At 38.1% G+C, this 17,053-nt stretch overlaps 2 protein-coding genes across 8 annotated transcripts in view; one reads left to right on the top strand and one right to left on the bottom strand.

Annotated features, from left to right (window-relative positions):
• Window positions 1–10,944: 10,944 nt before the first annotated feature.
• Window positions 10,945–13,998, bottom strand: LOC135085780 (vacuolar protein sorting-associated protein 37A-like). 2 transcript variants are annotated; one of them, XM_063980579.1, is made up of 4 exons: window positions 13,863–13,998; window positions 13,247–13,738; window positions 12,596–12,902; window positions 10,945–11,882 (listed from the first exon to the last, which is right to left on the bottom strand). In XM_063980579.1, the coding sequence occupies exons 2-4, from the start codon at window positions 13,718–13,720 to the stop codon at window positions 11,758–11,760; spliced, it is 906 nt and encodes a 301-aa protein (XP_063836649.1). In that variant the 5' UTR covers window positions 13,721–13,738; window positions 13,863–13,998; the 3' UTR covers window positions 10,945–11,757. The 2 variants fall into 2 exon arrangements, with proteins under 2 accessions (XP_063836649.1, XP_063836648.1); XM_063980578.1 differs by having other exon boundaries at window positions 13,885–13,998.
• Window positions 13,999–15,229: 1,231 nt separating this feature from the next.
• Window positions 15,230–17,053, top strand: part of LOC135085677 (fatty acyl-CoA reductase wat-like) — a 28,371-nt gene continuing 26,547 nt past the window's right edge. The window contains exons 1-2 of one of the 6 annotated variants that reach the window (XM_063980475.1): window positions 15,230–15,293; window positions 15,916–16,053. The gene's annotated coding sequence lies outside the window, so the exon portion shown is untranslated. Of the gene's footprint in view, window positions 15,294–15,364; window positions 15,384–15,787; window positions 16,054–17,053 lie in introns of those variants that run through there. The other 5 variants (XM_063980476.1, XM_063980478.1, XM_063980480.1 and 2 more) reach the window with 5 other exon arrangements.

Below are 17,053 nucleotides of genomic sequence, written 5' to 3'. Positions count from 1 at the left end.
CGAATCGTAACATTCGACTGGTTGAGCGACGATCGATTGTATTTTTTTCCTAATTACTTAAACGAGTTTTTTAATCTGATAATTAGAAAAATTATAACAAGGTTTTTAATTATTATTATAATGCAACCGACGCTGTGTTGGTTGGTTGACGACACGACAAGAGAAGAATGTAACATTGAGTACCTACCTATTTCGCACATAGCGTATACTGCTTTAAAGCGTTTGTGAATACGGGTAAAAATCATCTTGCTACTTTTACAGAATAATAGATAATGTGCTAAGCATGCTAGTCTGTTTCTTCCCGAAATACTAGGGGTGCCAGGTGTCCGGCTTTAGCCGGACATGTTTGACTTTTTACGGTCTTGTCCGGCGAAATATTGGCTTGTCCGGCTTTTGTTAGGCTTTTTAGGGTTCCGTAGCCAAATGGCAAAAAACGGAACCCTTATAGATTCGTCATGTCTGTCTGTCCGTCTGTCCGTCCGTATGTCACAGCCATTTTTTTCCGTAACTATAAGAGCTACTTATACTGTTGAAACTTGGTAGGTAGATGTATTCTGTGAACCGCATTAAGATTTTGATGCAATAATAATAAATATTGGGGGCTCACACTCAGCCCATTGATTAATTTCGTTGCGGGTCCAATGACTGGAACAAACTTGACCTTTACTGGTGGGGTTTTATTGGCTGTCAAGCTGTGGATCCTGGCTACACAAGGGTTGCAGCGGTGGGAACGAGAGGTGGGTATAGTCCCGTACTTATATGCCAAAAACTTCCCAGTTGTGGATAAAAAATCATGAATTATTTAATAGTCATTGTGCAAATCTTGTTATTGAGGACTCAAAGGTCGGGACCGTGAAACTGACACGTCATTGTAACAAATAAAACCACGTCAACGATACAATAAAATTAATTATACACGAGTGATGAAATCTGAATCGACCTTATCTAAAATGCCAATGAACCATTATCGCAGTTAGATAACAATAAAACTTAAAATAACAATCTCTATTTGTAGGCTACTAGCGGCCGCCCGCGACTTCGTACGCGTGGATCCCGTTTTACCCCCTTCATCTATCTTACACGGTTTAGATTTTTTCATACAAATGTTATTTCCCGCTAACTCCCGTTCCCGTGGGAATTTTGCAATATCCTGTTGTAACTAAGCTTTAAGTTTACTAAGGTACCTGCATGCCAAATTTCAAGCGTCTAACTTAAGCGGTTTAGATTTTAATTTAATTCCCGCTAATTCCCGTTCCCGTGGGAATTTCGAGAATTCCTTTCTTAGTGCACCTCTACGGTACCTAAGCTACGTCCCTTCCAAATTTCAAATGCCTACGTTTAGCCGTTTAGGCTGTGCGTTGATCTGTCACTAAGTCAGTCTGTTTCTCCTTTTATAATTTAGAAGATAAAATAAGAAGTAGAGATTGTGATTTTAACGCCCGTATTCACAAACATTACTATGAGGTCTCACAGTGCGCGTGGACGCACAGGGTCACACACAAACCAATCACAGAGCTCTATTCAACATCGTTTGTGATTGAGAGTCGAGAAAGAGCAATGTTCAGAAGCGGAGGCCACGTGGAAAGCGCAGCGTAGGACGTCCACCTACAAGGGGGAAGACCTCATAAAGGTAGCAGGAAGGCGCTGGATGCAGGCCGCTACCAACCGGGCGATGTGGAAATCACTGGGAGAAGCCTATGTTCAGCAGTGGACGTCCTGTGGCTGAAATGATGATAATAGGTTGAGTTCGAGTAAGGGGGCGTCCATTAATTAGGGGGGGGGGAGGGGGTCAACAAAAACCTCACTAAATCTCACGTGGGGGAGAGAGGGGTCTCGGGAAATATCACGTAATTTTTTCCGCAAGAAATAGAGTAAAATTGCCAGAAAACTGGATTATCTTCAGTAAAAAAAAATGATATTTTTTTATGATGATAATGACATTTTATTCTATACCGTTTAAACAAATAAAACTAAAAATGCCTCCGGCTGCATTTGTGAACACTAAAATGCATAATAAATGACGATATTAAGAAAATTATAAAGTACCTAGACCTACTTAGGTAGGTACCTATAATATAAATACTGAGTAACGCTGCCATCCAAAATAATGCTAAATACTTTACATATTATTGACTGACCTCTTACTAACCTACTTAGCGACAATAAACCAGCCAAGTGCGAGTCGGACTTGCGCACAAAGGGTTCCGTATGACAATTTTGTAGTTGTATGGGATTATTTCTTTCAAGCGTCTACGTGTTAGGTACCGTTATTAATAAGCAAAAAATTTGCCAAGTGTGTGTCGTGCCACGCGCAGTGTAGGGTTCCGTAGTTGTCCGGCGTTAACACAATATATTTCAGAAGCAAGCAATGAGGGCTATCGTTTTTATACTTAACAGTTGGCACCCCTGGCGATTGACAGGACCTTACTCTACAGTGGCGCCATCTTGATGAGTGCAAATGCGATAGTCCTCCTACCACTTTAGCGCTCACAAGTTGGCGCCACTGTCTTCGCTACTAGCAAGTGACAGGACCTTACTCTACAGTGGCGCTAACTGGTGAGCGCTAAAACGATAGCCCTCATTAGGTACTTCATCTAAAGTCACTTTTAATATTTTCTTCTAAGGAATTTTCAGTAGTTAAGAAATTTTATAATACATGAGTTAAATGACTCTTAACTAAGTAACTGATCTATCTTAACCGTTATAGTTTTCCTTGAAAGTTCATGAAAAGCAGTATTATTATGATTTTTTCCAGATTTTTCAAGCTAACAGCTAGTTTTTAGAGGGGGGGGGGGGGGGGGGCGTGACATTGATAATTATAGACAACGAGTCTTAGTAATAAATGTAGGTATCTTTCTTTCATAATAGGCTCCTGTTTTTACCCTTTGGGTATGGAACCCTAATAAGTACAATTCCTTGTTTGTTGATGTGTTTTGGCAGGTAGATAGCCAGTTCTGTGTTGTGGATTCCGGGTGAAGCTCGCCTACCCTCGGATCTCCATCAGGTAAGAAGGTGACTGGGTTGCACCATCTACTTTAACTTTAACAAACGTCAAGTCTGTCAAACTCCATACAAAAATTAGCCGTTAAGGCTGTGGTTAAGGTTTAAAGTAAGGTGGTGAAATTCAGCATAAAGATTAGTCCCACACTACGAGGTAACTAACAGAGAGGAGAGCGTATCTTCACCTTAAAGGCCGGCAACGCACCTGTAACGCCCCTGGGTCTGCGGGTGTCTATGGGCGACGGTAATCACTTACCATCAGGTGATCCGCCTGCTCGTTTGCCTCCTGTCACATAAAAAAAAAACAAGCGAAGTCAATTATAAAGCTTGTAAAAAGAGGGCAAAAGAATAAAATGAGCTCGCTCATCAAATCAATACTCCCTGGCTTTATCTCGGTGGAAAAGACGAGGTAATCCGCTATACATCCCTACCCTTTTTTTTTGCGTCGGGAAATGCTTTGCGCATGCCCACTGGTTGATGGGGACAGTCAGTCAGTGGGTTATTTGATTGATTTTGATTCTTTCTTTCTTTGATTCCTTTTTGGCGGTGGAAAACGAGCTATTCTATTTTTCTTATTATGTTCCTCAAGACTTAAAAGTCTTGCTAAGTTATAGTAGGCATGTCACCTTATGAGTTCATAGATCCAACGGTCGCAGCGGCAGACAGAAAGGTTATCAAGAACATAGATAAGTATGCGCTGGAAAAACGTGTGGCTAACGCATGTATGCAGTTAATTAACGTAGGTTAATGTACCAGAAAGAAAGAAGCATGTTGGGAATGAGACGTATGTATAAGAAAAACTAAAGTTGTAGATCATAATCCTACTAATATTATAACGCGAAAGTTTGTATGGATGTCTGGATGTCAACATGTTTGTTACTCTTTTACGCAAAAACTAACGGATTTCGACGAAAAATATTTACAAAAAAACGGCATCTATCTATATTGCTTTTGACGTTCGTAACGACGAAGCCGTGCAACGCCATCTATCAAGCCCTGTTCAAACTACTGCTTTTGACGTTCGTAAATAATAATATTGAAATTTTTATTAGGTACGGGGTAAAACGGGGTGATACGGGGTAAAACGGGGTTCATCATCGCGTACGAAGTCGCGGGCGGCCGCTAGTAGTTGATAAAACTCATAAAACTCATTTATTTCTGTAAGTAGGTAGGCTTTAAAAAAGCACTTTTACACGTCCCAGTATTAACCCTACCACTGCTTCAGGACAATAAATGGGCCAATGAGCTGCTGAGAAGATGAGAATTTAAAATCGACGTTTCTTTCTTCTACAGTCCTTTATGAATAATAATGAAAATTACCATTCGGTGTGACTGAACCCGGACCGGTTTATTGAATAAGCGAATTGAAACTGTAATAGGTCTACATCGTTGTTTTGGGTTGTAGGGTCATTTCGCTGGTTCTCGTCCAATTAGCGAAGTTGCCAGCTTTGTGATGCGAAATGAATATCTTGAAATACCTTTACATATATGTATCCTTTGTTGTTTTAGTCCTTATATAGTCTACTTTACGTTGATTCTTCTTCTTCCTCGGTCCCTCACTGATGAGGATCGCGACCACAGATAGTGTTCCTCGACAGACTGCGGTCATAATATATAAATAAATAAATAAGCTGTGTAGACCGCACGATGCAAACTCCCGCCCACCGTCTAACCACATGATGACAAGTTTACGTTAATATTACATGAGAATAAGTAAATATCACGGTTTGTTTTATAAAAAATATTTTATGCAAAAGAGGCGATTTCGCTAGTTTTCGTAAAAAAAAAATGGTTTTCGTCCTGGTATACCATCGGCAACAATGTTAACTATCCATTACTGTCATGTCGTCTCGTTCTATCGCAAAGAATCATCATTTGATGATAGCGAGAGCAAAAAGGAAATGGATAGTTAACAGTATGGCCATGTGTAGAAATTATCTATATATATAAAAATGAAACCCGTTTCGCGTTGTCACGGCATCACGTGTGAACGGCTGAACCGATTTCGATAATTCTTTTTTTTGAATGTTTGTGGAAGTCCAAGGATGGTTCTTACGGAAAAAAATATTAAGAAAATCTCTACGCTAAGGCGGTACGAAGTTCGCCGGGTCAGCTAGTTATTGAATAAACAAAAAACCCAACTGCGTAAAAATGAACTAAAAAGATGAAAACAAGCCTTAGTGTTCACAAATGCAGTCGGAGGCATCAATGACTAATTCTTTTGTGGGTGATATGCATAGCTGGGCATTAACTCGTTAATCCGTTAACCATTAATTAACGAAGTTAACATTTCTATTAACGGATTAACTTTTAAGTTAGCTTTAAAAAAATTAACGGACTCGTTAATTTCCGTTAAATTATCCTAAGTCCGTTAATCGTTAATCCAGTGTACCTGCATTTACCAAAATGATACAGCAGGCACGCTGAAAAACGCTAGAAAAACGCGTTCTGACAAGTACGTTTGGGTTTTCAGAACTTCCAGAACCCAAAACAACAGTTTTTTGTAACAAGATCACTAACGCAAATAAAAAATGATATTTTTATTATTGACTTCACTTGTTAAGTAGTATGTGTGGGACAAATCTTGCAACTGAATTTAAGTCCAGAGTTCTCTTCAACCGATTGAGCTGAAATTTGGTATACTTATGTAAGTACGATGACAATGCAATGTTATGGTACCATTGAGCTGATGAATGAGGACTAATGAGGGTTTTCGCGATTGAAAAATCCGCCAGATGGCAATACGTAGACGCGAGGTCTAAATGCTTCGTGATTGGTGGATTTTGACATATTTGTCAATGTCATGTCAAAAATAACCAATCATGCAGCATTTGGACCTCGCGACTACGTATTGCCATCTGGCGGATTTTTCAATCGCGAAAACCCTCATTGTACCAAGGCTCTGAGATTGAGATACAACTAAAAAGTGTAAAATAAAATTTAAAAAAAACCGTTTTTTAAAAAACAAGCGTTTATTCTAAAAAACGAAATAAATAATTGTTCTTATGCAAGGTTCAAATAATTTCGAAAGCTTGTAGCGCAAACATAAAAGATGAATAAATTCCATGTGCAATTATTTTTTTCCTTTTATTATCACGTGTTAACGCATTAACGATTAACGTTAACTTATAAATTGCAACAAATCCAAACTTGCACGGAAAGGTAGGTTTAATATTCTAGTTTTACGTAGGTACTTAGTTGTGGCAACTCGGTCAAATGGACGAAAACAGGAGCTGGACGGAAACCAGCGCAATGACCCTATGAACTGTGGCGATGTATTTAATTATGGTTATCAAAAATAACGTCCTGGGCAAGTAAAGTTCTGGGTGTGATCCGGTTCATTGGCCCAAGGGTCCACGGGGGCCTCAGTAATCCAATTTTAAAGAAATTTTTGAATATCCTTGAATACACTGCGCCTTTAGTCCCAAACTAAGCAAAGCTTGTTCCTATTTACTAGCATAGCTGGGCACCGTTAATCAAATAGTTAACTTCGTTAATCGTTAAACCGTTAATAAAAAAAATAACTTCGATAAACGTTAAAACGTTACATTCAGCAAGATTTAACGCAAGTTAACGTTAATCGTTAATCCGTTAACACATGATAATAAAACGAAAAAAATAATTGTATGCAAGTTCAAATAATTTCAAAAGCTTGTATCGCGCACGGAATTTATTCCTCTTTTATGATGTTTGCGCTACAAGCTTTCGAAATGATTTGAACCTTGCATACAATTATTTTTTTCGTTTTAGTAACAACTGCATTTCAGAATAAAAGCTTGTTTTTAACAAAGTATTTTATTTTACATTTTTTAGTAGTAGACTAATGCCTGTTTTCATCATCAATCCCTAATTTTTAAGTGACTCCTATGGTAACAAATAATATGAAATTTGTTTTCATAGAGGTCACTTAAAAATTAGGGATTGATGGTGAGGAAATTTTTTTAGTCCGTCAATTTTAGTATAAAAAATATTGGAGACGTATATTTTTCATTGTAAATCAAAGAAATAATTACAAAGTTATAGTGCGTTAAAGTTCCGCGTGACGTCCTAAAGTGCTGCACTTTTACGCACTCACTGACGTCACGGGCCTTTTCTTTAGAACTTTGGCACGATTTATCTCTTTACATTTTCATTAGTTTTAAAAAGTGAAAAATACGTGTCGAGTAGTTTTTGATAAGCTAACTGACGGACTAATTAAAACTCTTGCTTTTTTGCCCAGGAAACTTCCCTAAATATTCTTTAAAATTACCATTCGGTGTGACTGAAACCCGACCGGTTTATTGAATATGCGAATTAGAACCGTACTAGTTCTACATCGTTGTTCCGCGTTGTATGAACTGTGGCGATGCATTTAATTATGGCGATCAACAATAACGCGTGCCTTGGCAAGTTCTGGGTTCGATTCCCGGGTCTTTAACCTAAGGGTCCTCGGTAATAGATACAGTTTTGCGGGATAACGAGACTAAATATTTCCACCTCTCGTTCCCACCGCTGCAACTCCTGTGTAGCCAGGATCTACAGCTTGACCGCCAATAACCCAACAAATGTAGGTTAAGTTTGTCCCGGGGGAAAGTTAAACTGTCATTGGACCAACGAAATTAATCAGAAGAATATAGGAGGAGTTCGAAGTTAAGGTTCGACTTCCCTCCATTGCAAAGCGGATGACAGATGACAAAGGTTTGCGGGATAGTAGGTAATGTAGGATCCCGCAAAACTGGACTGGTGTGTAATACAACACACACGTGTTTATTTCAAATTCGAACGGATCGGCTTTTTGCGGGACGCGCTGTAAACAGGATACTGCAAAACAGTTCTTGCATGTCTCCGTGGGAACAACGGCTCAATAAGGAAAAACTTGTCCATTCAATCGCATCATTAAAAGCTAAGGTAGATTAAGCAAATTTAAATTTTATTATTGATCCAGCACGTGCAGCTTTAAATTATAATTTAACGACTTTGATAATTATCAAACAGATATTGTACTGAGTAGCCATCGAATCTGTGACTTCTGATGTAGTATATCTCAGTTCTGAATCACTGGACCAAACGACGTTCAGGGTGGTTTTGGCAGAGTTGAAATAGGACCACTTCCATTCCACACTTCCTGTGATATTGGAAAAGGCGACTAAAGCTCGATTCACACATAGATATCAGTGAAGCCACAGTTCCGTCACAGTGTCCGCTCAGTGGCTCAGTTCAGTATCAGTGCGTCAGTGAAATATTTTGAATATTTTAAAATGTCAGAGAGCTGTTTCAATATTCTTGTTTAGAAACTATGTATGAAGTAAGTTCTTTTGTTTTTGATGCCGCGGCGGCGTCCGAGATTCGACAAAAATATCGTCGTCAACGAATACATCCGTGATTGCCCGTGTCGTCACTGACACTGAAAAGTGGGGATGCGTTCATCGAAACTGTATGAAAGATTATTTCGCACTGTGCCGGTACTGAGCCTGAACTGTGACTTTACTGATATGTGTGAATCGGCCTTAAGGGACAAACATGCGAACATCAGAGCCCCGATTACGGTAACTTTTATAACGTCTACAATCCAGACGCGTTTCTGATTCTGCGATACGATTGGTCAAAACAGCTGACGTACGCTGTTGAACGACCAATCGTATCGCAGAATCGAGAAGCGTGTCTGGATTGTTGACGTTAAAAATTACCGTAATCGGGGCTCTGGCCTCCCCAACCCGTCTGGCCAGCGTGGGGAGTGTAGGACAAATCCTCCATTTGCCTCTGGTCAATTAGAGGGTCGTGCTCCTGCAGTGGAGACTACATGACCTGATGATGATGTTTATGGTCGACAGCATATTCAACTATTAATTTTTGTTGTAAAATTAGGAAAAGAGAAATAAAAAAATATATTTTCATTATGATTACATTTATTATTATTATTTTGATATGAAGATTATAAAGTTATAAACAGTACAAATACCAACATTTTAAGTTTATACTTTCTTTGTGATTTTAATAAATATTTTTAACTAGAATTATTATTGTTATCCACATTATAATTCGCGGTAGATACATTTTAAACCACAGACCAAAAATCGTTATATTTGAATAATATTGGAATGTAAAACAACGAACAACAAATAAATAAAATTAAATCTTCATAAAAACGTAAAATAAGTATTTGTTTTTAATAACAGCCGAATGTTTAAAAAGTTATAGTGTCAAAAAGACGTAGCTACATTAATCGACCCGGAAAGGGATCGTAACCGTAAATGCAACGCACACTTATCCGCACCGTAACGTAAACGCCTCGCCTCGCGGTTGACAGCGCACGAAAGGCGATGACAGCTCGCGAAAGGCGATACGGTGTTGATCCCTTTCCGAGTTGATAAGTCTGCTATGACCTTAAAAGGTCCGCAATTCGAGATCAGTGTATGAACAGTTACCTACAACTTTAAATATCTTACAATCTGGGGGCACGGCAGTGCCCCCGCCAAGTCGAGCGCGAAGCAAACACTGCCGTACCATCCTTTACTGGAACCATTTCGCCGCATTTTCAGGCCCCTATTTGAGAACCTCTGGATAAGACCAGAACGCAGAAATTTTCGTCATCTAGTAAGCTATAATCACATACTTTAAATCCAAAATTTCAAGTCTGTAGGTCATTTAGTTCCGAAGTTAAGCGAAAGCAAAGTTTCGCATTTACGACACTCACTCACTCACTCACTCACTGATGATCATCAAAATAGAACTAGTACTTCCCATTAACTCAGAGGGCTGAAATTTGGTACAGAGTTAGGGTTTAATGGCCACATAAAGGGAAAACTATAAAAACTAGGAAAATCGAAGATCTGGAGTAACCACATTCATTATCAATACTACTCCGGCACCGTGGTGTTCGCCTGTATCGCTCACCGCTAGATGGCGCTAGCACTAGCAAGCGGTGTCCAGATTTTTTTCCTTTCTAGAGAAAGTCGTCGATTAAGTTGAATGTTGTGTAATTTGCATTTCGTTGATTTCGTTTATTATACTGTAAGGTTCGCTTAGGTTATGTTATAATTAAAAACAATCTGATTCGTTGTCCATTTTAAAGGTCGTTGAGTTTATTTGTGTTTAATATCGTAAAAAAATGTTGATAAACGACGACGTTAAATAATTTTGCCACGTTCCACAAAAAGAAGTGAAATCCCACCAAAAACATTCTGTAAAAAACTAGCCAAGTCTCGATGGAGCTGCTTGTTTATCTCTAAAAAGTAATGAAATCTAGACAAAGTCGTGCCAAGTCTATGGTTCCTTACTGCGATTTCTTTATTATTATAGTTAATGTTGTGTGACTTGGCCGTTGAACAATCTTTATTAAGATAATCATACATTATAAATACGCAGCTTTACTGAACCTACAATTGACTGGTTATTGTTGAATCAACGTTTTCCAAGTGGCAATTTTCCATCGTCAGTGGGTAGCGGTTCAGGCGACTGATTGGTGCAATAGTGTCATGGAGCACCTGGTTTTGTCACCCTTCAACGGCCAAGTCGCACAACATTAACTATAATAATAAAGAAATCGCAGTAAGGAACCATAGACTTGGCACGACTTTGTCTAGATTTCATTACTTTTTAGAGATAAACAAGCAGCTCCATCGAGACTTGGCTAGTTTTTTACAGAATGTTTTTGGTGGGATACATTTATCTACAATACTTATGAAGCAACCGCGCGTATAGATCGCGCAAAAAAAGTTGAGGCAAGCACATCATACTCACGCTGATGTAATATTTCTAATACAGAACAGAATACAAAATTACACATTCAAGTTCAAACAGTCAGACAGATAATTAGAAAATATTAGACTCATATTTTTTATTTTCTTTCATAATTAAATAATAACAGTGCTACATCGAGTTGAAATGGCACGTTACGTCACGCTTGAGTCATGCGACATTTCAACTATTGAGTTGAAATGTCGCATGACTCAAGCGTGACGTATTGATATCTGCCCCCCTAGACAAAACGCACTTTTTGATCGAATCGAAAATCGAATCCGTCAAATCTCCATACAAAAAGGGGCTTTTCGACCACTTTTCGACTGGTTTGCGATTATAATTTGCACTTTGTCTAGACCCACTGATATCAATCGAACATATTGATGTTCGATTATGAAAAAAAAATATGTGCCCAATTTTTTTTTATTAACTGTCTGACGGACTAAATAGAATTTCGATTTCATTACCCAGTCATCATCCCTATTGAGTCGCTTTTTGGAAGCTCGAAGCAGCGACAGTTATTAGCTAAAACGCGCGATTCCGATACCGCGTCCGAACGCATGAAGTCGCGTAATCGCGATACTGAATCGATACAGTCGCAATATCGCATATCAATCTAATAGTTGCATATCTGCTGTGGCCCGGGACGAAAAACTATCCATCGACGTAATGTGTCGCATTTTTATGTTGCGGTTTTTTAGGACGAAAAAAAGGCCACCAACGTTTTACCTAATCATCGATACAATCTTTGCCTGTATGGTCTCAACTCTCACTGCGCCACCTATAAGTATATCCCCACCCCTTTCTAGCTCGGTTTTCACAACGCGTTAGACCAGTGGTTCTTAAGCTTTAAGTCATGAGGGACCATTTTACCAAATTTCTGTCTTGTCAGGGACCACCTCATGATCGGCCAAAACCAGTTTGCCTGCAAAAATCAGTTAAAAGTGGTTTTAACCAAGGTGTGCAAGTGCACTTCGTGGACCACTTAGAATGTCTCCAGGGACCACCGGTTAAGAACCACTGCGTTAGACGATCGAGTTAAGTGGTCGCTCTATCCAACTGTGCTAGTTGGTGCGCTAGCCTCTCTTCTCTCGCGCGTCTAGCTTGGCCTAAAGCACGTTTCTCCGCGAATTTTGTTATGAAATTCTCCACTGGCAGTTTACCTGTAACAAACAAAGAAATTATTGAATATTTTAGTAGGATTGTGGCTATTATCGTCAGTTCAACATGTTATGATGACTCCCAGAAATGCAATTCATAAATATAATTTTCAAGCACCTCTATAGTACGACCGCTTAAATGAGTCCTCGCCTGCGGAACGTTTACCGTTAACCACTTCACTGTGACGTCACATATCTTAAGAAGCGGACGGGGTCGTTAGACATGAGATAAAATCAAAAAAGTTCACTGGATAGTTTTCAAGATAGGTATATGATGTCACAGTGAAATGGTTAACGTTAAACGTTCCGCAGGCGAGGTCCCATTTAGGCGGTCATACTATAGGTCTTCATGTGATAATATACACATTTATACAAAAAATGTGAAAAAACAACAACACATTAAGCATTCTTACAATTAATAAATGCATAATGCCTAATATTTTATTATTCATGACCTGATTGAATACTTTGTTACATGTCATGTAAACAGAATCATTTATAAATGAATACAATAAATAATAATTTGTTGGACTATTCCCAGACCTCGTTCCCACCGCTGCAACTCCTGTGTAGCCAGGATCTACAGCTTAACTGCCTACAACCCAACCAGTGAAGGTCAAGTTTGTCCCGGGGGAAGTTAAACTGTCATTGGACCAGCAAAGAAATTAATCAGAAGTCCTTTAAAGTAGCAATATTTTAAGTATTTTAATACGAACCTAGCAAAAACATCTCTGCTATAACCTCAGCGTCCTCATCGGCTTTCAACGCAGCTTCCTTCAAGCAATCCCTGATCCGATGAGGGTCGTACATCTCTGCCAACTTCTGGTGTTTACGATGTAACTCCTCATAGCTCATCTTCATCTGAACTATCGTTGATATACGGTCAATGACATCCGTCTTTAGTTCGTCCAGCATTTGTTGCTTTGCGATGTTGTCTTGGGCGATTTCTTCGATGCTGTTCATTAGTTCTTCTGTTTCTAAGTCTAGTTTTATGAGTTGCGGGTTGTTTTCTAAGAGCTTGTCCTGAAATAAGATAATATTTATAATTTACTAGCTGAGCTGGCAAACTTGTATCGCCTATGTTCATTAGAAAAAAAATTGGGTTAGAACCGTAGAACCATTAAAATGGTGAAAGAAGTTTTCAAATCAGTCAGTAGTTTTGGAGCCTCATCAATAAAGACAAACAATCAAATCTTTCCTCTTTATAATATTAGTATGTGACTTTTATCATGTTTGTGTAGAATGTACTTGCCTTCTAATATTTTTTTAGCAACAAAAACTTTTAAAATACATAGCCCTCCTTCTGGTGCAATCAAATAAAAAGGCAATTTTATTAGGACCAAAGAATAAACCAATAAATAACATACCTGTAAGTCAGTATTGTCCAATATTTCCTTAAGCTCATCGATAGACAAATTGTTCAGTTCTTGCAACATTGACAGCGATATAACTTGGGACTGCGGACTCGCATCACTTGGTGTGTCATCATTAGTGGCTAGATGAGGTAACGCTCTTTGAAATTCCCTTATAATAGCTTGTACTATACGTCCCAAGTCGGAATGCAACGTATAATTGACTAAACCAGGAGCTCTAATGACTTCGTTTGAATTTTCTGCAATCCACGGGTGAGGTATCACTGGATTGACGAATATCGAAGGCTTCTCGTTAGGAAACTCAGGCCCTAAGACCACATTGAGGCTCATGTTCTTCTCTTCAGCCGAAAATTCGATCTTGTATTCCGAATTTTCAGTGACTTCTAAGACATTGTCGTTGAAGATTTTTAACGTGTCGATTTGGCGTTTTCGGATATCTTGGTCGTTGTAGTAGGTGCGGGGAAGCATCTTCTTGTTGTTTTAGCACTGAAGAGAGAAAAAATAAGGTTAATTTTGGTTAAAACCGTGAAAGAACCACTTGCAATTTATAAACATCAGTTTCATTGACAAAGGTTTTATTTAGAAAGTCTACAATGGTTAGAATACTTACAATATCAAGCTATGTGTATTACCTTGTTTATTTCAATTCAAAACAGCTAGTTAGTCGAGAAAATAGCAAAATAATTTCTCAAAATAAAACAAGTAACAACATTGGAGCCAAATCAAAATCGATACGCGAAATCAGTACGTTTTGTTTTATCGAATGTTATTATCGGTACTGTCAATGTCACTTGAAAACAAGGGGATTGGCTAATTTTCAGAAAGAATTCGTTTTCTGACCAATCACAGAGCAAGTTAACATTTGTTAATGAAAACAGCTTATCATCAATTTGACATTATAACAGTGCCATCTATTGTTTGATTTACAAACTACCTCTTTTTGCAAAAAGCATCAGCACGGGCCACAGACGCAGACACTGGCTTTCATATTAAAAACATAGATGTCGTTTTATGGGAATATCGCAGGTAGAATACGCCGCTGGAGGCGCTAGTGTAGCGTCTATAAAATTTATTCAGTGAAATGGCTTCAATACTTATAATATAGTAGGATAAGAGTATTTTAGGATACTCGTATTTGGTATAATATACACAGAATAATAAATATACACAATAATAAAAGATTTAGGTCTTATTGCTATAAAGCTATCTCTACCAGACAACGTAAGGACAGTACCTAGTTAAATATCTAACTGAGTAGTTTTCACTTTCTCCTATTTATTAGAAAATTCACCAAAAGTAAGGTAGGTATAGGTATTTCGTACGTGTAAATTAAACAACAAATTCTTCGCAATATTGGATGCGGTATTCCGCATGCGACCATAATAGACTAAGAGCTAGTGAACGCCAGACCTACGTCATTATAAAAGCTAAAAGTTTGTCAACTTACGTATACCATAAAAGCTGATATTTATAATATTTGGGCAATAAATTAGAAGTAGTTTCCTCATCATCCAGACAGTTTTGACAGTTCCAACTCCTTGCCAGATAAATCTTTTGAGGGTAGTTGCCAAAGCCACGATGACCCAAACTGCATGATGCACCAACATTCTAACCTATACATATTGGGAGCATACGCTGACAAACTTTCATCTACATCTATAAAAATGAAAAGTCATTTTGAAAAGACTCATCACGAAATCTCAGAAATTACAAGTGCTAGGAGTCTCAAATTTTGCATGGGGGTTTCTTGTAGGTGCTGACTAAGACGGGATTTTGCAAAATTCAACCCCTAAGGGGGTAAAACGGGATCCACGCGTACGAAGTCGCAGGCGGCCGCTAAGTAGTCATTAATAAAATGACGTGGGGCTGGCGTTCACCATCTCTTAGTCTATAATGTTCATTGCAAATCGCATGGCTGAGTTGACCACCACCCCCCTTCTATGTAAGTGGGGATGGACAATCGGACAGTACAGCTACGTTTTGTCATTCATTCGGTACGCGAGTTCCCAACTTTTGCGTGCAGTGAAAGATATTTTGTGAAGTGAGCTTGATTTTTTTTGTTTGATTCTTTCCAAAGGCATATAGAGCCAAGTCTTCAGTTTTTAAAAGTGTATTTGCTAAAATTATTACAGTGTGTGTTACTTTTTTGTGGGTTACGTGTGAAATTAGAACTTTTTGGTTAAAAAGGTCGTCGAAAAAAGTTGTGTTACGGAAAAGTTTGCATGCATTTTTCCAAATAAACTAATAATAGAAAATGCAGAGAGAATATTAAGCAGACTTGACGTCGATTTGTATAAATCTAGATGCTAACTTGCTTCAACTTTTTCTATATTCGCGTAATTATAAATAAACAGTTACTTAGCAATTCATATTCCAAATAAATGCTCTATTTTCTGATTACAACTATTGTCTTTACTCTTTAGTAACAAAATATTTCAATAGATGCCTATATTTAACCGCGAAGGAATTCCAAACTAACTGCAGTTAAAACTTAACCGTTAGTTGCCGCCAAAACCGTAACCTATTTCTTTCAAGGTCAAACGAAAAAGGACGATACGGATAACCTAAAATCTTTCTCTTTGCATAACACGTAGCCCGAAGCGTTTTTTATGTAATACGCTGTAATAATCTTATGCAACTACATTTTGGCCTCATATTTTGAGGTTGCGATAGTACCACGCCATGACCACTGCGGTTCGCGCGCTTTTCACTATCTGACACTGACAGAAGTGTTTTTTTATTTGTGTGCCAGTGTTCTATTTTTTCGTGCAAAAAGGACGTGTGCAAAGGAATTTTTAAGGGTGAGTTTTGTAACGTAATGCAACGTTATACAGTTATATCATTGTTAATTAATTTATGCATTTCGAAACATTGTTTTTAGGGTCATTGTGAAAGTCGTACGGAAATGAGACATTTTGTGTGTTGTCCAAGATATTGTTGCCCAATTTGTTAGATAAGTCAATGTTGAAATATAAGTTCTGATGCGTGTGGCCTACTTTTGTAGACCATCAGTTTCGCTACACGGCTGTTGGAATGTCGGGTGCAGTCACGTTCCAAGCATTTTCTGTCATATTATTCGTCAGCAATGTTGATACTTTATTTATTGGTATACATCACGTACGTTACAGCTCTTTTGGAGTTGATTTTGTACTTTAACAGTCAGTCTTTAACAGTTCGTGACACCCAAAGTAGCCAAAGAGATCGCAACACGTCTTTGTTACAATTGGAATAAGGTTGTGTTGTCAACTTTTTGACAACTTTGGATGTCACGAACTATATAATGCTCACTGTACATTTTTGCGACTAAGTCGGGTCTTCTTACTCAAACGTTATCGAAATTCTAACTAGGTCATAAAATTTGAAAAAATCACTAAATTAACGACAACTTCTAAACTACGAAAAATCGTAGAACATACATGGGGGTGAAATCGATAGGTCTAGTCCTCACCTATCACCTGCCTTCGGCTTGACACCTTACAAGAAACACCCTGTATATGTTTTTCCCGTAAATAGGTCTTTTTAGACATAAAATGTATGCAATTTTATTTGAAAACTCATCTAAACAGTTCGTAAGACAGAGCTATTTTATCTTAAAACAAATTACTTAAAATTAACTAACTCAAAATCAAACTTAATGCAAAATTATACTAACCTAAATAACAAATTCCAAAACCTTAATGACCTCGATATCAATCATAACATAAGCAAAAAAACTCGATTAATCTTTAAACCTGACCCAAAGCCAAAAGCAGACAGTTCAAATTACATAACACATTACCTATGTAGTTTTAGATGTCGTTG

The sequence above is a fragment of the Ostrinia nubilalis genome, chromosome 29, assembly GCF_963855985.1.
Source record: "Ostrinia nubilalis chromosome 29, ilOstNubi1.1, whole genome shotgun sequence".
NCBI classification, from domain to species: domain Eukaryota; kingdom Metazoa; phylum Arthropoda; class Insecta; order Lepidoptera; family Crambidae; genus Ostrinia; species Ostrinia nubilalis.
Note: the sequence above shows the minus strand (reverse complement) of the source record. Positions and strands in the feature narration are given on the sequence as shown.

Bases quoted from the DNA above. Each gene is read 5' to 3' on its own strand.
- LOC135085780 (XM_063980579.1), bottom strand. From the start codon at position 13,720: ATGCTTCCCCGCACCTACTACAACGACCAAGATATCCGAAAACGCCAA. The intron at 12,903-13,246 runs GTATGTTATTTA...ATCTTATTTCAG, and splicing joins TGGACAATACTGACTTACAG to GACAAGCTCTTAGAAAACAA. The intron at 11,883-12,595 runs GTTCGTATTAAA...TGTTTGTTACAG, and splicing joins AGCAGAGATGTTTTTGCTAG to GTAAACTGCCAGTGGAGAAT.